This window comes from Leopardus geoffroyi, chromosome A3 (assembly GCF_018350155.1).
Source record: "Leopardus geoffroyi isolate Oge1 chromosome A3, O.geoffroyi_Oge1_pat1.0, whole genome shotgun sequence".
In the NCBI taxonomy this organism is placed as follows: domain Eukaryota; kingdom Metazoa; phylum Chordata; class Mammalia; order Carnivora; family Felidae; genus Leopardus; species Leopardus geoffroyi.
In genome coordinates, this window is record NC_059336.1 from 67,978,391 (window position 1) to 68,002,518 (window position 24,128).

Genomic DNA, 24,128 nt, shown 5'->3' on the forward strand with positions numbered 1-24,128 from the left:
GTTCTATAGAGAAAATATAGTGTATTGGTTAGGTAGATGGGCTCTGGAGTCAGCCTGGTTTTATCTTGGTTTTACTGATTATATGACCTTGGTTACATCATTTAAAGCTCAGTTTCCTCATAGGGTAGTTTTTGAGGAGTAAATGTGTGTGTGTCTGGTTCACAATTACTGGTTAACAGTAATTGTTAACCTGTGTTAACAGTTATTATTATAGTTGGTGAAATCAGGGTATTGAATGATTTGTATCTAGTCACACAGTTCAGAAGTAGTACAACTTGGAAGTGAACTCAGTTTTTCTGACTCTGAGACTAGTGTTCATTCCCCCTTACTATAGTTACCCACCATTGGTGCCTGTTTCCAACTTTTATGTCTATTCAATTTCTTTAGAGGTGAGTAATGTTTTGTTGTAATTATTTTTACAACAACTTAGTCAAGTAGTCATGGGCCATGTGGGTAGGATGGAAGGAACTTTTATCTCTTAAAGATTTTTGGTGGTCTGACCTTAAACCACTCATTCAACAAACATTTACTAAGCACCTACATGTGTCAGGCATTGTTTTAGGTACTGGGGATACAGCTGTGAACAAAAAGAGCCTGTATGGAGCTAACATCCTAGTCTCAGGGCCTTCCCTGAGAAAAGTCTATAAGTTTTCCGTTAGAGCATTTTATTTTTCTTTCTGTTGCATCACGAGCAATTTATTTATCTTAAGCTGTTCTGGTGGTTCACAGTGTAAGCTGTGCTTCTGTATCACTTGGGAAGTCTGTTAAAACTACAGATTTTGAGGTCTGGGATAGGACTGTCATCTATAATGGTAATGACCTTCTCTCTCCTCCCCCAACCCCCAATTCTATTTCATAGCCAAGCCCAGACTATAAATCTACATTTATAGTATTTTAGATTTCCCCATAATTGGTTGGTGAGTTAGGCTCACTTCCCTGACTATAATGTCATCTCCTGGGGAAGATTTGTATTTTACCTCCTCTGTATTCCAGCAGCATGTGACCCTTGGTTGGACATGTGGTGGGTACTCACATACTTATCAATCAATTATTCTCTTTAGATAATTGCTAATTGGACCATTCATAGGGAGGCCTTGTAGTGTAGTGGAAAATGCATAAGCTTTGGAGAAAGACAGGCTGGGGTGGAATCTCATCTCTGCCATTGTCTACGGTGCCACACTGGTCAAATTACTGACCCTCTGAACCTCCATTCCTCCCCCTGAACAAAAGGGATAATTACCCTACTTTGCAGGGTAGCTGTGAGGATTCACACAACCTTGAGGAAATAAATGCCAGGCACAAGTGTGCAGAAAATGTTTGTTGCTAACATCCTTCCCCTTCCCTTAACTTTCAAAACTCCTGTGCAGGTGAAGTTTGTACAAGCTCAGGTTTGAGCCAAACAAGGCAGCAGTAAGAAGCCTGGCTTAGGAGTTACACGAACCAATTTCTAGCCCCAGCTCTAGCACTAACTTACTGTGTGACATCAGACAAGTCAGTTAAACTCTTTGGGTTGTAGGTTCATCACCTGAAAACTGAATTGAGCCAGTCTTCACCCATCTTTTTTTGTAAATTGGAGGAAAATGATAATTTGGAAAGAATTCTTTTTAAGAATCAATTCTAACACATCACAATAAGAATAACAAACACATACGCATGTCCCACACAGGGCTTTTACATGGTTGGTTTCCAAGAATCATTTACTGATTAAATGAAGATGTCCAAACCGTCCCCAATGTACTAATTCATGATCTCTAAGCTCCCTTTCAGATTTTGCCACTACCCCAAGTACTTCGTACCCTCCCTTCCATAAGGTAAGAGCTACTTGGCAGGACTCCACAATGTCAATTTTAATTTCCAACTTTGTGTTCTGATGTTTCAGAGTTTATACAGCTCCCAGGGAGAAGCAGTTGTCACCATGGCAACCTTCAGGCCACTGCAGTGAGAGAAATTAGTGCCTGCCCAGACCTAGTAATTGCTGCAGTCTTTTCCTCTTGGATTCCTAGCAGTGGATGCTTGAATACAAATACCAAGTAGGCTCCAGCCAGCGAGGGTAATAGTGTACAGCAATAAACTATGTGTTAGCTGATGCTTACATTTCAGACAAATTGAGGAGGTTGTCAAAGGCATTAGCTTCTATCTTTTCCAGAGAATCACTCTGAGAGATTTCACTAGGGGAGAGAAAAAAAGGGAAGAAACATGAAAGAAATGACCATGTCTGCATAATAATAAGCTATGGGTGTGACCCAACAACTGGGGGCTCCAGTGGGATGCCTTAAGTTGTCCTCCTATCATTAAGTGCTGCCATCTCCCTTTAGAAGCACTGATGGGCATCTGTAACCCAGGTGCTGTTGAAATGCGGGTTTCAGTAACCCCTGTTTATGTGACAGTTTTTTTTTTTTCTTGTTTATCTTATGACTCAAGAGTCACAGTTTGTTAGAAGTGGACAGGTCTTTTGAGGAAATCTAGTCAGATTCCCTTGTGTTACAGCTTTGGAAATTGAGACTCAGAGGAGAGGCAAATAGTGCTTATGGGAAGGCTCAGGACCGGGATCTGGATGTCTGGATTCCCAATTCCATCATTCTAGTGAGGTTTTAATTTGGGTTACATTCATTGTTTCATAACTCTTTACGCTTTTCCCAAAATCCTGCTCTGAGGTAATTGCAAGGTGGTCAACTTCCGCACGTAGTGTCCTTTTTAGGTTGTGTCTATTTCTTTGGCTGTTCTTCTCATTCTTTTAGCAAATTGAGAACAAGGAGTATGTCTTGTTCACTTCTGAATCTGTGGCAACTTGATATTGCCTGGTACATAGAGTATCAATGAATGAATGGATTAATGGATGGCTTTTTTTTTTAAAGACATGAACATAAAGGGCCCAGCTTTGCCATATACCATCTCAAGCATGCAGGTAATATCAATGTTACCCTAAAATTCCACCATAAGCTACCATTTGCTACCATCTGAGAAAAAAGTCTCAAATTCACAAATTGTACATTTGAGTGTTTCTAAGGTTAACATTCACTGAAGCCTTCAGACTTGAGAGCTTTAGCCCACAGAAAGGCTGAGCCTAAGGCAGTTAATGTCTTTTATGAGCAACACAGTAATGGATTGTTGCTGGACGGATTCATTTCATTCCTACCTAATGGTTTGTTTATTTAGCTGTGGCTACTTTTCTCATGAGGAGGTCTTAATGCATTAAGTTATCAAAGCTCAACATTTAAACTTGGGAGCAGAAGAATAAGGGTTAGGCTCAAGGAGACTGACATCTATGTCTTGAGGAATTATTTTTAATATCCCCCTTGCATACTGGTACCCTAAAGAGCAGTCCAAGTTTCCCCAAGGAGCTAGGATTGATGATGCCGTATCTTCATCTTCTTTACAGATGTAAATCTGCTTCAAAAGCCCAGTGAATTGTTAAGATCAGATATGCTCTTTAGGAACTAAATGGCCTTTGAGGTCCTTTCATTCAGACTAACGTTAAGGAGGATGCTGGAATACTGGACTCCTGAGAAAGTTCCCTCTCATGCATGGTGTCTTATGCCCTGGCAGCTGAGAGCCAGGGAGAATGGGTTGAATTGACATCTGACAGAAATATGCGATCACACTGTATTATCAGGTTGCTTTATACTTTTGATAAAGGCCTGTTATCAATACAGCTCTAAATACTGTGTGTCTGTCATACACATCTTCTATTTTAGGTATAAAGATTGTCTTCTGATGCACAATAAACCTCCAACACATTTTCTTCTGTGTGGGTGTTATCTAAAAATGTGACACAAGGGAATAACTGCTGTAGCAGAAGGAGGATTTTTATGATTGGAATCTATTTTCTTTTCTATGTGAGAAATTTATCATCACTTATCAAAATGCATTCAGTTCATTGAAGCAAGGTTAATTATCTGGAACTTAATGACTCTTGGAAATCGTACTTTTCTTCAAAGGTCCCTAGATATTATTTGTATTATAAAGATAAAAATATGGGGTTTCTTGAACACAATTTCTCTTCTAGAAGAATTATCCCCTTTCAACTATGTTTTCTCTTACAAAAGTTTTAATTATTCCAATTATGAATGTCTTTTGGTATGTAGTATCTTACTTACATTTTTACCACCTCATTAAGTCCTCTGAAAGCTTGAGATGGGATTAGTTTGATAGGGAGATAGGTGAGTGATCTAGAAAAGAAAAAAGGAAAGCCAAGAGTTTAATATTTAAGACTGGGTACCTTTCACGTTCATGAATATATGTGTGTGTGTGTGTGTGTGCGCGTGTCTACGGAGTTCCAGACACTGGTTTCAGGTGGAGAATTCTAACTTACATCAATAAAGATATGTGCCATAACTCACTCTTGGTCTTTATCAAAGATATTTATTTTGTATTAAGATGCTCAACTTTGGGATCAGACACACCGGAGTTCATATCTCCATAGGTGATCCTGAGGATGTTATTTAAGCCCTCTATTTCAGTTTCTTCATCTATAAAATTGGAATAATAATTCCAGCTTCACAGGGTTGTTACAATTAATCAAGATAAGCCATGTAAAGAACAGGGCTTGACACCAAGTAAATAGTTGATAAATAGTTCTAGGGTAGACCCATTGGCCTGGTTGGGGAGATGGAAAAGAAACTGTCTTGGGTAAAGTAAAGAAATTACTGGTGAAAATACAATTGGACACCAGGCAGGCAGGAGAAGGAAAGATTCACTAGGAACATGTTCCTATTTTGATCCATACCATCTTCCCCAGGTAGCCAATTTCAGTTTCCTCCCAACCAGAGCAGTTGGCTGCTATGGTTCAATCACATGGGCATCTCATGCCATTTTGGGAGAACATCTATAGAGCATTTCCTTCAGGCACTTGCCTATATCCAGAGGAACAATCTAAGCATTCTGGAATAGAGATAAAAGTTATATGTTACCTAAAAGTTGAGAAAAGAGCAATTATTCAGCAATAGCAAAAGCAGAACAGGATGATGTATGTGCGCTAAAGGAACCCCGTGTTCAGATAGCTCAGAAGAAAGTGTCTGCAAAGCAGGAATGAATGTTCAACTGATATTTATCAAGCATCTACAATGGTTGAGTGTTTTGGCCCAAGCATTGGCAGAGAGGAGGTGAGGGGACCAGGACATTTCAGGTGGGAAGTCAATGTCAGGAGTATGAGAGTGGAGGTGGGAGATGCTGCCTTGCTTTTCACATGTCTATGAAGCACACTGTCTTAGTTGCCAGGAAAGAACATCTTCTGCATCATGAGTGCATTTAATCAGTGAGCTGTCTTGCAGTCTTGGAAGGGACTTGCTATGGTATGAGGTGCTATATGAGCTGTGCACACCTGCCTATAACCTTACAGGCACACAATGGTATGAGTTGGGTATTTCCCTTTGATAGCAGAAGAACTAGATCACAAAGAGATTCAGTAGCCCAAACAAAGTAACACGAGCAATTAGACTGAGCCCAAAATGTTCTTTCTATGGTGAGATATTGGGCCGAAGTATGTGATTCCTAACCCAGTCCCTTTCTACCCCCCAACTTTACAGAGGAATAACTGACAAATATAACTGTATATATTGAAAGTGTACAATGTGATGATTTGATATACAGATGCATTGTGGAATCATTCCAGAGATCAAAATAATTAACATATCTGTCACCTCACATAGTTAACTCTTCTTTTTTGGGGGGCAGGAGGTGAAAAACTTAAAATCTACTGTCAGCAGCTTTCACATATATAAAACCATATTGTTAACTATAGTTACCATGCTGTACATTAGATAATCAGATCATAGTCTTATAACTCAAAGTTTGTGTCCTTTTAGAAAAACATTTTTTTAATGTTTATTTATTTTCGAAGAGAGATTGAGAGAGTATAAGCGGGTGAAGGCAGAGAGAGAGAGTGAGACCCAGAATCTGAAGCAGGCTCCAGGCTCTGAGCTGTCAGCACAGAACCCAATGCGGGGCTCGATCCTATAGACTGAGAGATGGTGACCTGAGCCGTAGTCAGATGCTTAACCAACTGAGCCACCCTGGTGCCCCAAAGTTTGTGCCCTTTGATTTATATTTCATTTCCCCCACCCTAGCCCCTGGCAACCATGATTCTCTTCTTTGTTTCTAGGAAACTGACTTTTTTTGGTTTGTTTGTTTTGTTTTAGATTTCATATAAATGATATCATACAGTATTTGTCTTTCTCTGGCTTATTTCACTTGGCATAATGCCCTCCAAGTTGGTCTATGCTGTCACAAATGGCAGGATTTCCTTCTTTTTTATGGCTGAAAAATATTCCTCTGTGTGTGTGTGTGTGTGTGTGTGTGTGTGTGTGTATTTACCATTCATCCATTGAAGGACCCTCAGGTTGTTTCCATATCTTGGCTATTATGAATACTACTACAATGAACATGGGATACAGAGATCTCGTAGAGTTCATGATTTTATTTCCTCCTGATATATACCCAGGTAATCTATTCTCTCTCAGTGAGCAAGGTGGAGGGACAGGCATTGTGACCTTGTTTCTCTTGAGAGGAGAAATGCCACACTCTCACAATTTCTCCTGCAAAACAGCTTACCAACAGTTCCTCTCCAGGGGCTAATGCAAAGAAATTTCATTTCAGAAAAATACTTTTGCTCAACAGTCTCTTAGAGATGGTGCAACCTAGAGGAAGTAATCCAAACTGGGTCCTCTGATTTTATTCTTGAAGACAGTCCCACCAAGCACATTGTTCAATACCCAAACTTATTTAACAGGGCATCCAAGAAGAACAGGGACAGTGGGGGGAGAGAAATCTTCTTACGATGGCATGTTTGCTTCCTATATTTCTTCTGGAATCATGTCCGCTTGGCTTACTGATTAAAAACACAGTTTTATTGCTCTCTGCACTGCCAAGTCAATAAATTTCCAGAAGAGAAAGCTGTATTCTACTGTACCCCATGCAACATCAATAAAACTGACAGCCAAATTCTGATTCCAGAATCTTTATTGCTGGGGATAATGCAGTGCAGAACATATTTTGGAGAGTGTTTACATAAAAGCTTAAAACGAACCCTTCAGAGCTGTTTATTCATGCAAATGGAAGCCAGAAGCTGGAGCCTCTCAGCAGGCAGCCTCCTCATCCAAAAGGGAGTATAGTGTGGTTCCCAGGAGAGCACTTGGCTCAGATTTGACCAGGGAGGTTGCCTGAGCTTTTGATTGATGTAGGGATGAGGGATGAGGAGCAAAGGCTGGACAGAAGTGAGAGAAGCTGTAGCTCATGCACTGACCGTCCCCAGTGACTACAGAACAGCCCTGGTGCAAGATGAAATTTTGCAGTTGACGTTGATGCTGCAGCTCAGGAAAGGCAGTAGTGATGAGAGTAAAAATAAAGTTCCTACCAGAAAGGTGCCACTGAGCAAACAGTGGGTAGCTGTGTGGATGTGACTGGGGGGAGGAAGGGGCCTGGGGGCCAGAGAATGGAGAGACAGGTGAGGTAACGCAGGTGTACTGAGCTTTTGACGCTAGATGTGTTCTCATGAAGTGAGATGCAGAATGTGGTTCCATGAATCCAAAGCTGTTTTTCCCACTGACTTATATTTTTATTTTGGAGATGTCATGTCTTTATTCCTGATTCATCTTCAGTTGGCAGCAGTTTCTAAGCATTCAAAGGCCTGTCTCCTGCATTTAAACGTTTGTTCATGTGGCCTGTGGTTGCCAGTAACCATTTGAATGTACTCCCTTTGAAGGTGCTTCTTTCTCTGATGGGTGCTTTTTACGAGGCCAGAAACTTTTAGCAATATGAACAACTGCCTCCATAACCCTGCAGTTCTATTCCTGTATACACCCCAGAGAAATTCTGACACTGATACTTAAAGTAACCTATGTAGGGATTTTCTTCATGGCACTGTGGCATGGTGGGGGTGGGGGGCGGGGTGTGGATGCAAACCGAGTGTCCGTTACTGAGTGACAGAATGGTAGTGGGGACAGTGCATACCTAACTAACAGGTCAGCAGTTAGAAGCAGGAGTCTAAAGGACAGAGAACAGCCTGTCCTCTGTGTGGACCTTAGAATCATGGTGCTGAGAGCAATAAGAAAGTAATGATACGAAATCCTACTTGCAGAATTAAAATACATGCACACTAAACATTAGACATTTTAAGGGAAAACACCTAAGCACATATTAGGATGGTTGCCTATGGCGAGTTGAAAGGAAATGAGAGAAGGGGGTAAAATAAATAACTGAAAAAAGTGACTTTGAATGGATTGGTGATAATGTTGCTTGAAGGAAGAAGTGTGATTGACTTAACCATCTGCATCTGAGAGACAAAAAAAGAAAAGTTTTTTGTTTTGATGTATTGAGTTCCCTTTTTTTCCCTTCCCTCCCCACTTCCTTCTTTTTTTCTGTGTTTGAAGTTAGGCCTATATGTATTCCAAGAATTGTGTGAACTTCAGGAACTCTTGTGGAAAGGCCTAGTCAATATGATTTGATATAGAGCAGCAGCCAGAGAACTGGGAAAAAAAGACCAAAGGCAAGGACAATTCAGCGGCTCTGCTGTCCAGGGTCAAAAAAGGGAATGAAAGCTATTCATAAAGCAAAGACAAATAAAAGAGGGGCAGAGCCTTTTCTGTCTCAGACAAAGAGTGTGACACTTCCAAATGATGCAGCTCAGATGGTGGTAAAGAGCCAGGCTTCTTGGGCAAATGTGAGGTTGAACTTGCAGGATAGAAAGTTTTCTCTGCCTCCTAAATAGTGAATGAGAAGGAAGTTCATGTATGTGTGGACCAATCCAGATACTTGTATTTTTTACATGTCACAGCTTGCTTTCTTGCTTTCTCTCTCTCCCTTTCCTCCCTCCCTCCCTCCCTCCCTTCCTTCCTGTCTTTCTTTTTACCATTTAAAATTTTGATTTTTAAATGAATGGATGATACAACACAGTGACACCTGGATTATGGCCAGATCCCATTTTGCTCAAGCACCTGTGCCACAGATGTTGAAACAAATACTTAGACAAGATGGCAAAGTGTGCCTTAGTTTCATCCATTATGAAAACTCCATTTATTCATGAATCCTGTCTGCAAGCCCCCAACCCTTCTGGTTATGGGTTAAAGTTAACATAGAAGCATTCTTTACAACCCTTTAGCATTGGAACTAAGCACTCACTCTAGTTCTGGGATCCTGTGATTGATCATGACTCTGGTGAAGTCCTGTGTCTTTCTGCATTGTCTACACTAAACCTAACAATATTTAGAGGGCAGGAGTACACCTGCAGTATCTTGAGTTACATTTGTTCCCCCTGACCTCATGTTGGTCCTTATTTTTTCCTTGATTCCTTATCCTGCAGCCTGTCTGGTCTCCTCAGAGTCCATCTAGAAGCGGAGTCCCTGACCACCCTTCTCCTTAGTCATCAGATCCTGATTCCTACATTCCTGACTCTTAGAAGACACTGCTAACCCAGAACAGTTCCTAGTTGCTATCTGGTTAGGTTCAACCTGGTATCTCTCACTGCTAGGTTCTGACTTTCAAACTGGGCCCCTGGCACAGATGGAGACATTTGGGTTAGTTCTTGTAGAGGATGCTGTGGTGGGCTGCCAAAATCACCCTTCAGGACTGAGGCACTTATTCCCCTAGAGGCTGGGAGAGGGGGCAGCTTGAAGTTCCTGGCTGAGTTGCTCCCCTGGAATTACCCTCAGCCAAAGATTGCCACGTCACCCAAGATCACATTTTCTCTCCTGGGCAGCATGCATCCAGTGACTGGCCAATGCAGGGTCCAGGCTTGGCCTCTTTGCCTCAAGGTGGGACTGGTCAGAAGGGCCATCCCACTTTCAGAGCTCCTTCCCATCCACTCTTTCACCTGGGCCCCAGACTCATTCCCCTTCCCAGCCAACCCCAATTGCCAAGTCACCAATGCACTCTGTGTCAGAAATCAGCACCAGGGGACAGTTTACAGATAAGCAAATAGCACTCACATAAACTCAGTCACCTTGAAGAGGGATAATGCCACATTATCAGGTCCTCCTTAATTGTTCCTAGGGCCTCTGGAATACTCAAGGGTGGGGCTTGACACCCTCTGACTTTTTTCTTCTGAGTTTAATAACACAGATGACCTTGGTAGGAGCCCGTTTGTCTACTCACTGGCTTGTTAATGAACCCTCAAAATAAAGTTAGCTGGAGAATTTCAGTCTGGAGGGCTGTGTCCTCCTTCAGTGAAACACAAGATTTAGAAATCCTTGCTTATAAAAACCTATCAATTGGGATACATTTGCATTTTCAAAAGATTCTTTGTTCTACAAAATGATTCCGTGGAAGGTTCCTTTAAATAGCAAATTCCCTAGGTGAAGGGAAAATAGAATTCAATTGACATACTCTCTCCTTTTAAAGATAGGTATTGCATGAAGCCAATTACGACTGTAGGTTCCCCACCTCCCCTTGGTTTTTAAGAGCTTGGATTGCATAAGGGTTTCCAGGGCAGGACCACCTTCTGAAGCACACAGGCTGAGCAGGGCCAGAGGAAGATGAGAGCCAGGGAAAATGTCCTGCAGCAATCTGGACTCCCCAAAGACTGGGTGGAGTTCTAGGTCATCTTGTCAGACAGAGCCTTTACCTATCCTTCTGCCCAGCACAGCAGAAGTGAAATATTTTTATTCACTTCCCCCTAATTGTTTAGAAAAGCCATCTATATTATCGATTTAAGAAAGCTACAAACATCCATCCGTCTTTCACAGACAATTAGTTTATTGCTAGAGCTATACACCCTGAATTTTAAAATGCTATAAAATCAGAAGGAGGGAAAAAAGACAGAAATCAGAGACACTCAAAGCCTTTTTGCCTAATGAACTCATTGAAATGGGAGAGGGAAGCATTACTTTATTTAAAAAGAATATTAATGTTTTTGTATTTTTTACATAAGAACTTGTTCTAAATAGAATAGAGACTTAAGAATTTCTGTGTTGTTTTCAAAGCTGCTCAATAATTATAATAACCCTGCTTTCATCTTGGAATGAAATAAAAATGGCTTTCCCCATTCCAAATGATTTTAAATCATTGCATTTTCAAATGCATTGATCTACTTGGTAACTTCATTACTGGGTATGTCTTCATTTATTGGCCTCTTGTCTTCAGCATTTACCTAGAAGGAGCTGAGATGTCAATGTTACCTGAAATACTAAGTTAGTATAGATGGACGTGCAATTTGTTCAGTTTTACATCAGAAAATTTGGAATGTTTCTTAAAAGTACATCCAGGGGCGCCTGGGTGTCTCAGCCGGTTAAGCATTGGACTTTGGCTCAGGTCATGATCTCACAGTTGGTGAGTTTGAGCCCCAAGTCAGGCTCTGTGCTGACAGCTCAGAGCCCAGTTCAGATTCTCTGTCTCCCTCTCTCTCTGCCCCTCCCCTGCTTGTGTGCACTCTCTCTCTCTCTCTCTCTTTCTGTCTCAAAAATAAATAAACATTAAAAAAAAAAGCCATCCAGGTGGTTTTCATTGTTTGGCTACTCCTTTAAACACTGTTTTAGACTCAAGTACTCAGGGTGAAAAGGCTCCTCACTTGATAGATGAAGAATCTTAAGAAAACTGAAATGATTTCCCTGAAACCACGTGGCAATTCAGTGGCAAATCTGGACTAGAACATAGGTCGCTTCGTTCCTGTGCTGTGTCCTTCACCAAACAAAGCACATCAGTGCTGTTTCTTTGGGGGTTTGTTGATACACTCTGTTACACAATCCTCTGGTTCTCTGGTGAAAACCCAGCCTTCTGATAGAACCATCAGTTTCTTGAGGGATGTGCTCACAGTCTTAAACTTCAAAGATGCTGCTCAAATTCTTGTTCCTCCATGGGACTACCTGAGTGGGTTTTCTTTCTTTCCCCTGTCCTCCTCAGCAAGAATGACTACTCAGTTTTTTTTTTTTTTCTTGTACTGTTATTTGAGAATTTACCAGGTACCCTGTATGAATGTTTCCTCTGTTCCACCATTGAACACCCAGTCTCTGGTGGACTCTACCTTCATACTGTCTCTTGCTTCCAGCCTTTATTTCTTTCTCACTGCCACTTTTCTTGGGCATTCTTTTCTCCACCCCAGACCGTTCCATAGTGCTTGAGTTGGTTTCTTCTGAGCCTATCCTGGCTTTCCCCTAACTGGGCCAGATTAATCTTCCTGATAACTCCTACCATGTTACTCTTCTTTCACTTAATCTTCTACGCCTCCCCTTTGCCTGTCCATTATCTACAAATGCCTCAGCCCTGCATTCAGGCCCTGCAAATAAAGCCTCAAACTTCATTTGCCACCCACTATTCCTCTCACATAACCCATACACTAAACTTGTGCAGTTCAATCAGGCAGCCACCAGCCACAAGTGGCCATTGAGTGCTTGAAATACAGTTCGAATCAAGATGCACTGTACATGTACCATATACACCAGATGTTGAAGACTTGGCGAGAAGAAGGAATATAAAGTATCTCCTTAATAGCTTTTATGCTGATTAAATATTGAAATGATAATATTTTGTACACTTGCATTAAATGAAACATTTTGTTAAAATCGTGCCATTTAAAAACTTTTTAAGTGTGGCTGTTAGAAAATGAAAACTACACATGTGACTGGCATTACATTTTTACTGGACAGTGCCATCTGGATAAATCAGACTACTGTACTTCCTGAACTTGCCCCACCCTTTTCTGTCTTCATTCACCCTTTCACATTCAGACACCATCTGGCACATATACCCTTCTCTGCAGGTCAAATTCTACCCTTGGTTAAAGGTCTCTTTCAGGTGCTATATACTTTATAGAACATGCCTTCATCACCAATTGCATATGCCTTCTCTTTAGAAGCAGCACAGTGGGACAGTGAAGAGTACAGACTCTGGAGCCAGAATGCCTGGGTTCAAATCATAGCTTCATTCCACATCTATAAAATAATGACACTAACTACCCCAGAGATTTTTGAGACTGAATAAGGAAATGTTCATACAATTATAATACAGCATCTAGCAAAAGATAAGAGCACAGTAAGTACTTATAATTCACTTAATGTGAAAGATTCAAGCTACCCGTGTTGCTTCTAGTGACAACTTTAACTTCCTTGTCAAGGGTAGAGGATTAGTGGGGGTGGGGTAGGGTGGGTTCAGTACTTTGAAATGGACTCTTCTATTTGTCATGGGTCACACTTTATAAAATATCTGTGACTTGTCCCTGACTCTTGACTCTCTGCTGATTATAGATAAGACACCTGAGAGGGATGGTAGGTATTCCTACATGGTACCTTTCTTTTGGGCTCAGGTATCTCTTACAGGTGTCACCTGATAGCCCTTTAAAAAAAATGATAAAGAACAACCTTCCATTAAATATTGCAAATCTAGGGGCCCCTGAATGGCTCAGTCGGTTGAGGGTCCAACTTCGGCTCAGGTCATGATCTCACAGTTCATGGGTTCGAGCCCTGCATTGGGCTCTGTGCTGACAGCTTGTTCTGAGCCTGGAGACTGCTTTGGAGTCTGTGTCTCCTTCTCTCTTTGCCCCTCCCCCACTCACACTCTGTCTCTGTCTCTCACAAATAAATGTTTAAATATATATATATATATATATATATATATATATATATATATAGCAACTCTAGAGAGCCACCCTGCAGAGTTCTCATTTGCTCATTCAGTTGGAACCCTCCCATTGGAAAGTGCAACTTGAGAGACTCTCCTCCAAGACAGACTTTCCAGAGCACCTAAGAAGTTGTGAGGAGTTTATGAATTATACTGTGAACCAAGATTTTCAAGAAGATTCCCTAGATAATGGATTTTCCAAGTCATTTGTGCAACAACTAAATTAGAAATATAAAGCCTCAGAGGAAAACGGTAAACACATCTAAGCCCTTACTCAAAACCCATTTAAAGTTTTCTAAAGACACAAGCAAAATAACCCAATCTTTACCCCCTAAACTGAATTCTTCTAGCAATAACATAACATGACAAGACTAACTCTGATAAATAAAACTACATGTTGAATTCTCCCCAGGGAATGTCTGCATTATCTGTAATGATTTCTCAAAAGTATTTTTTAGAAGCAGAGAATATTATGTTGTCAGGACAGTGACAATGCAGATATGCTTCAGGAAACTCTTCCATTACAAGCTCCTGTTCTAGACACTTAAAAACCTTTTTTTAAATGTTTATAATTTATTTTTGAGAGAGAGAGCATGCCCGAGCATGCACGAGTGGGGGAGCGGCAGAGAGAGACAGGGACACACAGAATCAGAAGCAGGCTCCAGACGCTGAGCTGTCAGCACAGAACCCGATGTGGGGCTTGAACCCACAAACTGTGAGATCATGACCTGAGCCAAAGTCGGCCCTTAACTGACTGAGCCACCCAGGCACCCCCAAAGCTCTTTTTTTTTTAAATGAGCCCATAAAAGCTGGTTGCAACTAAAATACTACATACTTCTAATTAATCTAAGGATGGATTTGAAGTGCCTGAAATTACTGGCGTGTGTGCCTTCAATTTTCGCTAACTCCTCAGCTCTCTGGTGGACACCAATTTGTGTGGTTGCCTGGCTCAAAACTGCCCCCCCCCTCTTTTTGAAATGTTTATTTATTTTTGAGAGAGAGCTCAAGCAGGGGAGGGGCAGAGAGAGAGGGGGACAGAGGAGCTGAAGTGGGCTCTGCACTGACAGCAGCGAACTCATGAATTGTGAGATCATGACCTGAGCCGAAGTTGGATGCTCAACTGACGGAACCACTCAGGTGTCCCCACAATGTCCCTTCTTTAGAGTCACCTCCTGGCTGGTTGCCTCTGGGTGGAGTGTCTCATTGACTGTGTCCCTATGCTCTTGCCTTAGGGGTGGGGCCTGAGGCAATCAGATTCTCTTTCTTAGGAATTTAACACTTGTCATAGGCAGGACTCCATGGAGCTGATTCACTGTAAAGGTGGAATCTTGAGAAAAGGGAACTGACCTCTTGCTGCTAAAATGCCACATTCTTTCTGGATCTTGCCCACATCCTTCTACCTCCTTGTTCTTCTATCATGATTAAATATGTCAGAGTTGATTTCTGGTGCTTACAAATGAGAAAAACCTTAATCAGAGTCCCACCTAAGATTTCCTGGGGGAAGTAATCCTGTTCCATTGGGGATCCATAACATAGGGTGTGTGCTGGTGGTCAGTGAGAGAGCTGAAGGCTCTTAATCGTGAGTCCCCAGTGGCCTAAGTTGGTGTCAAAGACCAGGACTGAGCTTTTGGGATGACCACGTTGGCCTGGCTGCCACTGTAGAGGTGGTCTTGCAGGTGGTACACTGCAAGGTGTAAAGATCTACAGCTCAAGTGATGCCTTCACTGAGGTTTCTTCATTACTCAGACTAGAAGGGATGGCTCCTTCTTCTGAACTCCTACAAGACTTTATCACCTTCTGCATTTCCCTGCAGTCATCTGAGAATTAGACCTCTCTCTCCCATGGCTGAAGACTGGGAGCTCTTGGAGGGCAGGGGCGGTGTCTACGGATTCTACAAGTTGTCCTGTACATTTCAGTATGGAGTTCCTCAATGGCAAACAGGTTTGACCTGAGGGTTTTCTGTGTGTCAGCCTGAGGCTGAGGATGGGGAATGGGGAACAGAAAAGACCCAGAATAGGCTCAGACGCTTTAGCTGGAGAGACACGACTAATCCAGTGGAATGATAGAAAACAGCCTATAATCAGGTGTTAGGTGGCATGTTTGAAAGGCAGTTCAGCCTGGCCTGACACGACTAGCCTATCAGACTCCAGGCAATAATGAGCTCTGCTATTTTGGGATTCTAACTTATTCACCTTCCAAGTTGAGAAGACCTAGTGGGTCATTTTCTCTAATTAACACCTCCCAGGAAGAAAACTATTCCATCAGGCCTGCCCCTTGGATGATAGGTAGTTTCTGTTCAACCTCATACACCAGCTGTGGGTTTGTAGTCTTCTCTGTAGCATCAGATTGTTACAATCATACTTTGTAGTTATGTGGAACCTTTATTTCCCAGTACTTTTGGCTCTGCCATCTTGTGTATCTTCACCACAGGCAGCCCCACTCAGTCATGTCCCTTTTATAGACAGCACAGAGGTTTTATCACTAGCATGAACCCACAGTGCAAATTAGGGAAAGGGGACCTTGTGCTAGAACTCAGGTCTGCCTGGTCTTTGTCCTGTTGATCAATTCACATAGTTTGAGGGCTGTGTTGGACCCTACCTTGTCATACCAGAGCAGCCACTACCCCTGTGGGCTCAGGAATGCTGTCTGCTGTTGCTCATGAGGTAGAATTAGGAACCCAGGAGTCACCTGATTTCATCAGAGTCAAGGAGAAATGTAACGGCAGCAGGGGAAAACAAAACAAACCCTTCATTCCGAAAGTTGAGTTTTACTTATAAATTGGACTTTTCTGAGTTTGGCTCAAGTGGCATTAAAGAGCTGTGGTTCATGACCACACAGAGGGCAGCTGTGTGTGGTTTGCTGGCTGGGAGGGGGTGTCATCTCCCTGTGCGGCAGAAGGTAGGAGTAAATGAGGACCATGTAGAGAAGCTGCTAGAAGCTACCCACTAAGTCAGAAAGCCCACCTGTCTGGTGGGTGGGATTATTTTAATTCCCCTCTTAAAAAAAAGCTGGGGAGAAATTTGCTAAAATCTGCATTAAACATGATTTTTTGCACAGCAAAGGGGAGCTGCCAGAACAGAATACATATGTTCCCATGGAGCCAGCCCCTTTGGGTCTGGAAGTGAGCAGCAGGGTCTCTCTCTATCACCATGACTCACGGGGCTTTAAAATCCCATCTGTAAGATCACAGTTATACATGGCCAAGACACCGTCTGGTGCAGCTACAATGAGAGATTACATTTTGGAAAAAAAAGCTTTTGTACCTCATTTCAAGACATGGAAAATAAGCCAAACTGAGAGGCTTGGGAAGAAGATAGAGAGGGTGAAGGAGAAGAAATGGAGCCCTAAATTAATCGGACTTACTGCTTTTGAAATTAAAAAAAAAAAATAAGGCAGAAAAAAACCTCAAGGAATTATTGCTTTCCAAGGGGGGAGCTGGGTCTGATGCCAGAGGAATTGGTGTGTGAACCTTTTTGGCTCTACATTTCCACTGAGATTTTGGGAACTCTGTTGCTTGCATTTTTAGTGTCTTGCTAGGGGCCATCATTCACTGTCCCCAGAAGGATGATTTTTAAACTAATAAAATCTGGTCCTTGCAAAGCTTCCCCCAAGGAGTCTGTTTACAGGCACAGCCAGGTTTAAGAATTGCTTGCAGGTATAGCTGGGAATGCTGAGTCAGAACTGAGGTTCAAGATCAACCTCTATCTTGGGCCTTTGCTTTGGTTGGGTGTGTGGGAGAAGTGGCGTTGGGAGGTAGGACAAGAGCTTTATGAATTCTGAGATTGATTGATTGATTGGTTTATTGTCATCTGGCCCATCTGCAGGGAAGCTGAGGGCAGGGCCAAGCTGTTGTACCTTCAAGAACTTGGTAGGCTTCTCTATGTCCTGTGAACTCTTACCTTGTGGCCTGGACTGGGAACCCATGGGTCTCACTCCAGGCTCTCTGGGCAGTGATCTCTCTCTTTGGTTTGTTTTAATGGATCCTGGGCTAAGGATGGATTTTTCTCTAATGAGTGAGTTAAAACAAACAAATAACAAAAACTAAAACAATTTGGATGGGACATACCAATATGGGTAAGCTTCCATTCTGGCTTCTCTGAAGCTGATATGTGTACTATGCCTGTTCAAAGGATAGACTGGGGGTCTGCAAAATCTGTAGCATAGATGCCGATTTAACACAACTCCCTCCACTACCCATAGCACCTCCTCACCTCATCCTCTAGGATGGAGATTTTTAAAATGACATTTAGATGCGGTACATCCCAACTAATACACATTTTTTTTTTTTTTTTTGCATTGGTTCATTGTTCCTATTCAGTTGTCTGCTCAGTTTGATATCATAGTAGTTCAAGAAACACTTTGACCATAATACCCATGAAATTTGGGGATTCCCCAGTTGAATAAGACTTCTTCAAGTGGTTCTCACTTTAGCACAGTTATTCAAAACCAAGGGTGGGGGGTGGATTTTGCTCCCTTAGGAGCATTTGGCAAATGTCTAGAGTCATTTTTGGTGGTCATAATTTGGGAGGGCAGTGCTACTGGCATCTAGTGGGTGGAGGCCAGCGCTGCTGCTAAGCATCCCGTAGGGTACACGACAGCCCTCCACAACATGTAATTATTTTGCCCCAGATGTCAAGTGTGCTGCGGTTGAGATACCTGCTCTGGCCGAAGAGGTTTATTTTGAATAAATGGTTACCTTATGGCAGGGTATATGCAAAAATATAGGTCAGTACAGCGTATCAAATGATGTGTGTATGGGAGTGGGAGATGCTGGGGAGAGCTTCATGGGGAAGTGACTCCAAGTCATGATTTTTATTGAATGCCTTTGTAATCAGCTGTCCAAGAATGACTCTGATGGAAAATCTATCAGTCGAGAATTATACACTGGGAATTTTTTTTTTCTTTTTGCACAACCCTCTAGGTAATGTAAGTATTTCTGATGACTTGTATGTGTTCCCTTAAAAAAACAATTTCCCCAAAAGCCTGGGAGAGGCTTCAACAAGGAAGGATCCATTCAACTTTACTCTTTTCTACCGAGCCAGGAATCTGAATCTACTCTAACCTGTGTTTCTTCCACCAAGACTCTTCTTCTTATCTCTCCTTAAAGGTTCAGCCCCATAACCATTTGCCCATGGTACCTTCCCTTGCACATTTCAGTCCATAGTAATTGCTCTGCGTCCTGAATTCCTAGACCCTTGTTGCCTCTTTCCCTGCCCACACTGGTCTCTTGCATGTGTTTCTACCTAGAATGTGGGCTTCTCAAGGACTGGGGCCATGCCCTCCTCCTGTTAATTCCTCTGCATCATTGAACACTGTCCTGGACCCTGATTTTCACTGAAGGTGGGAGAGGGAGAAGGACATTCAGGAACAATGTCAGGAGACTAATATATTCCTGTAACACTGGATTGATAGATACAGCACATTTTATCTTTTCAAAGTCTCTGGCCTGTGTCTTATAATAAAGCTTAAAGTTTAATCTCTGTTCAGTAGGCACAACATGCAAAAAATAAATTCCCATTATTATTATTAGCATTTTCTTACTAACAGATTTTTTAGAAGCTGTTTCCATATCAAGAAGATCAACCTTTCTGTTGTCATAGAGACAAAGATCTTTATATAACCATGGGCAAGGTGAGAATTTTTTCCCCCTCTTCTTCCACTTGTCTGGAACTAATAAGACAAGGAAAAGGAAATGTTTTAAATCAATTTTTTTCTTTTACCTTTTTCCCCTCAATTAAAATGAGTGAGCAGGTGGGAGGCTATTTTTTGTATCATATTTTAGTTTTTAAATACCTCAGTTTTTAATAAAACATCGAAAGTATAGAAAGATATGAATGATGGAACTGTGCCATTTTCAAAATGTGCAAACAGTGGGCTTGTCAATGACAAACAATTACACTCCATGTTCCTTTTTTTTCCCCTTGTTGAAACCAAATAGTGGTCTTTACATGAAATCTTACAAGGCAGGATTACCAAGGCCTGGAATGATTAAAATGTACATTAGCATCTACTGAGGGGCCAATGATGAAGTCTAAAATGCTGTGCTGTACGTGTCTCCTCCAACCCCCAGAAACATGAGTGCTCCCCTTCTTTCTTCAGAGCCAGACCCTGTGCATGACTTCATGCAAGACTACATCTCTCTGGGTGCCTTATTTCATAATTTCAGCTCTCTCCTCTTTATGAACTCCTGATAATTTGTTATCCATAGCATTTTTTTTTTCTATCTTGTGATTAGTGTTTACCATTTCATTCATTCATCATCAAGAGGATTTCAGTATGACGCTGTTCACTTTTCTTGTCTTCTGCCTCAATGTTAAGTTACACCTTTATCCATTTGTCTTCTTCCCTAGGACTCAGAAGTATCCCTCTCCCTAGGATTAACCCTTCTTCTATGATCTGAGACTGACACTGTCCTCCCACCCTCACTGAGACCTTACTTCACCAAATATCATTCTTCCCCCTCCCTTATGTCTTCAGTCTGTCCTTCTCCATGGATTCCTTCCCTTATTCTTCTTCGAAGGCAAAAAAAAAAAAAAAAACTTTTTCTCAATCCTGTATATTTTCCATATGTAGCAGAGTTTGGGACTTTAATGATCATAGGTGCCTTTTGCAATAAATAGGTATTTTGTGTATGTATGTGTGTGAGGAGGCATATGGAGAGGGGAAGTATATGGCACAGGAAGCTTAAAACACACTTTTGCTTTCTACAAGATTATATCCTTCATGGAGAGCAATATCTTGGTTCTCAAATGTTTGCATGTCCAGACCACTTGGGGATCTTGTTAAAACACCAGCTGTTGCACTACATCCTCACAGCTTCTGATGCAGTAGATTGGGGATGGGGCCCAAGAGTATGCATGTCTAACATCCCAGGTGATGCTAACGCTGCTGGCCTAGGACCACACTTTGAGTAACACTGCCTCAAAGTGACTATCTTCCTATCCCTTCTTATGTATTTCTCTTGGCACATGGATGTTGAGGTCACCTTATTGTGCCCATAGGGTTCTCACCTAAAGGAGGAGGTCATCTCTCAATTAACTGATTCTCAGGAAGCCTTACATTGTGAGGGTCAGCATGCTTGCCAACCTTACATGTCTAAATGTCTAGAAGATGCTCTTGGTGTGGATGCCAAGATAGTGCATGTGAAGGGAGGAAGTTGAGGATTCTCCAGAATCCCTCAGGGATGGCCAAAGGTGTCAGAGCCGGGACGACTAGCTCCTTTTTGGGAGTGGGACTAGCCAGCTTCAGCATGCTAGCATTTCTTCTATTGTGCTTGCCTCCCACCTCTACCCCCAAACCCCTAAAATCTTTTTGAGGGGTTCTAGGCTTCTCTAAACTGTGCTATGGGGCAGTGGGAGAATTTGTTTTGTTTTGTACTTTCCACTTCAGCTTTCTCCAGGGAAGAGGTAGTCTCCTGAGGCCAACATGGTTTGGCAGCAGGAATTGTTGCGAGAGCTCAGTGAAGAGCTGAATCTGAGAGGACCTGGGAATGTATATATGTATGTATGTGTATGTGTGTACATTTACATGTATGTGTGTGTGTGTGTGTGTGTGTGTGTATTTAGGAAAAGGTCATTTCCTAAATACAAAGACAAGCAAATATAAAAACACAATTAACAGATGAAGTCCTGTCTTTGCTACTCAATAGCAAAAGGGGACCATGGTCAAGTTATTCCATGTCTTTGGATCTCAGTTTCTTGAAATCTCTATGATAAGTACTGAGCGAGTGAGAAAGGCTGTTAGTGGCACCATCATTCATAAGAGCAAGAAGGGAGGTTTGTCAGGGAAGGACAAGGGCTGGGACTAGGAAGGCACCTTCCATGAATCTGTTGATTGATTGAAACAAATTCTTTCAGCATGGTCCTCACCTTCAGGGAATTGAGCTGACAAGATAATTAATGGAAACTAATTAATATAAACCCCTCAGCCTTTAAACTGTATCTCTCAGCTGCAAACATTCCCTGTAGGCCACTAACTCTTTCAGGGGAGAGGCTCAGCCCCTCAGGAGGGAGAGGGGGGATCCCTAACAGACTGTTTCAGCCCATGGAAGTGGGGAGGGGGGGTTGCCTCTTTCTTCCCCAAGAATGAGATTCCATCACTGCCAATGGTTAGGACATAACCAAAACCTACTTTTATAGTACTCTTCTTTCCTTTTTTTCTTTTAACAACTTTATTGAGATATAATTCATATACTATAATATTCACCCATTTAAAGTATACAGTGCAATGATTTTTAGTATGTCTAGGGAGGAGTTGTGCAATCATCACCACAATCTAATTTTAAATAATTTTTGTTACCCCTAGAAGCCACAGCCATTAGCAGTCACTGGGCCTTCACCCCTACCTGGCAGCTGTTAATCTGCTTTCTGTTGGTCTGGACATTTCATATAATAGAATCATATAATGTGTGGTACTTTTTCTAAATCGAAGAAAGGAGACAGGGGACACTCTGATACACTAGTACAGAAGGCCCCTCCTCTCTTCACCCCATCACTTCAGCAAACCTCTTCCTGCCCCTACTTGCTGATGTATGCAGTTCTTTTAACCTGCTTTGTAACCCGCTCTGTAAACGTGGAGGGCTGGGTGGCGTGTGGGAGGCGTGACGTAAGGCACACCTTGATCAGACCAGCAGATTGAAATGCAAGTATGTCTGAGAAAGGGTAGGGCCCTGACTCCTATGCCTACTAAGCGGTACACTAGGGAGGCGGCGGGCGAACCAGCAATCCCAGGCGAGTGACCAGGTCACCCCTTGCCGTAGGGCCTGACCACCCCATTCCTAGTGGAGCACAGGGTGTCAGAGGTCACAGTAACCTCCACCGACCTGGCTAGCACAAAGGTCAAGGCCACTTTCGACTTCCAGCAGTGGCAGGGAGCAGGCCTTCCCTTGTGGCTTCTGGGCAATTCCACGCCCCTTGCCGCAGCCCCAGTGGGGGAAATCACGGCCCTGGGGCCGCCAGGGGCTGCAGGGGGTGCCAGCAGGAGGGGCCCTAACCCAAGGCTCGGCTTGGCACGGGATGGCAGAGACAGTCCCCAAGCTTTGCATTCTCATCACTCTAAAAGGTGGTGGAGTTTGACAGGGCGCAGCCTTTTTTTTCCAAGCTTCCAGGTTAAAGGAGCCAAAGAGTAGGGAAGCAGAGTGGCCCGGAGCGAGGAGCGAGCGAGGGTTCCGGAGCGGGGCGCAGCGTACTCACAGTAGGGTGAGGCCGGCCCGTGGGCCGGGGCAGCGCAGGGCGCCGTCTGGCGGGCAGCTGCAGGGCTCGGGGCAGTGCGCCCGGGGAAGCGCCCGCGGCGGCAGCAGCAGCGGCAGCAACAGCGGCGCCAGCAGCGGCCGCAGCGCGTGGAACCGCCGCCCCATGGCTGGCGGAGCCTGAGCGCGGGCTGTTGAGGCTGGGCGGGTGCCCAGACCAGCCCCGGAGTGCCGCCCGCGTCCCTCTCCCCGCCCCTTGGCCTGCCCTCCCTCTTCTCCCGTGCCCGCCCGCCCTCCACTGCTGAGACTGTGCTCTGCCTCAACCTGGGGTAGTGGCCTGCGACCCCATCCCCTCCTTTCCCTGCTGCGTTCCCTGGTCGGCCTTGTCCTCTACATCTGCGAATGGCCCAATTGTAGGAAGTAGTGTGGTAATGGTGACTGCTTTGGACGAGGGGTAGGGAGCTCTGAGTCCTCACCCTGACTCTGCTGTAACGGAGTGTGAAGTTGGGTGAATGTTGTCACTTCCAGGAACCTCTCTTATTTCATCTGTGAAAGGGGCAGATGTATACTTTGCTCTGCCCAGATGCTTCTTCCATCTCAGCCCCAAATTCTTTTCCCTTCTCCCCCACCAGCTCTCTCCACACAAGTAATTTCTGACCTCTCAACTTACCAAGCAATTTCTCTGTATTTTTCTTGGTAGTAAGCACTTTCTTCCTTATAGTTATTTGAGCCCGTTCTATATCTATATATCCACTATAGATTGTGACATCCTAGAGAACAAAATCCAGTTCAGATTTATTTGTCTGTTCCTGGCTTCTACACGTTAAGTCTCTAATGAAGATTTGTTGAATGAATGAAAATGCTATGAGGATGTACAGTGACTGCCCCAGGGAGAGGCCCCTTACAGGGTAGACCCTGTGGCAGGTGCCCTGCCTCAAGTCATGTCTAAGCTTCACAACAAACTAGCAGGGTGTTTGCAACCAGAAAAATGATGTTATGCGACTTCCCCAAAGTCACACAGTTATTAAGTAGTGGAAACTTGTTTGAACTTAGGTCTATCACCCACTTTCTTTTACCAGTGCAAAAAATTACTGTATGATCTGCATAACAAGGATTTAGAAAGGAGACAATTTTACGGTTAACTATGGGAATGCATAATTTCCCTTATTTAATTTCATCATTAAAGCACTCCCCCCTCCCCTGTATACCACCCCCCCCCCCCCCCCCCCCACCGTGCCCTGCCTTACAATGACTCTGTTTAGACTCTGGAAATCCTGGAAGTCTTTCTGGAAGAGGTGGACTTTGAGAGCCTGGAAAGTGTCTAAGACTCTAGAGACAGGGAAAGAAAGAACAGATATCCTTCTTTCTTGTTTGAAACCAGCTCTCAAGGTCAGATGTC

The 24,128-nt window shown here is 43.1% G+C and overlaps 1 protein-coding gene across 6 annotated transcripts in view; it reads right to left on the reverse strand.

Moving 5' to 3' along the window:
- Window positions 1-22,937, reverse strand: part of LHCGR (luteinizing hormone/choriogonadotropin receptor) — a 117,774-nt gene extending 94,837 nt beyond the window's left edge. For 2 of the 6 annotated variants that reach the window (XM_045445992.1, XM_045445994.1), the window contains exons 1-3: window positions 22,734-22,932; window positions 4,098-4,169; window positions 2,094-2,168 (exon numbers count right to left, since the gene is read on the reverse strand). In XM_045445992.1, coding sequence (XP_045301948.1) covers window positions 2,094-2,168; window positions 4,098-4,169; window positions 22,734-22,897 — 311 coding nt within the window. In that variant the 5' untranslated portion in view covers window positions 22,898-22,932. Of the gene's footprint in view, window positions 1-2,093; window positions 2,169-4,097; window positions 4,170-22,733 lie in introns of all 6 variants that reach the window. The other 4 variants (XM_045445989.1, XM_045445988.1, XM_045445991.1 and 1 more) reach the window with 3 other exon arrangements.
- Between the last annotated feature and the right edge of the window lie 1,191 nt (window positions 22,938-24,128).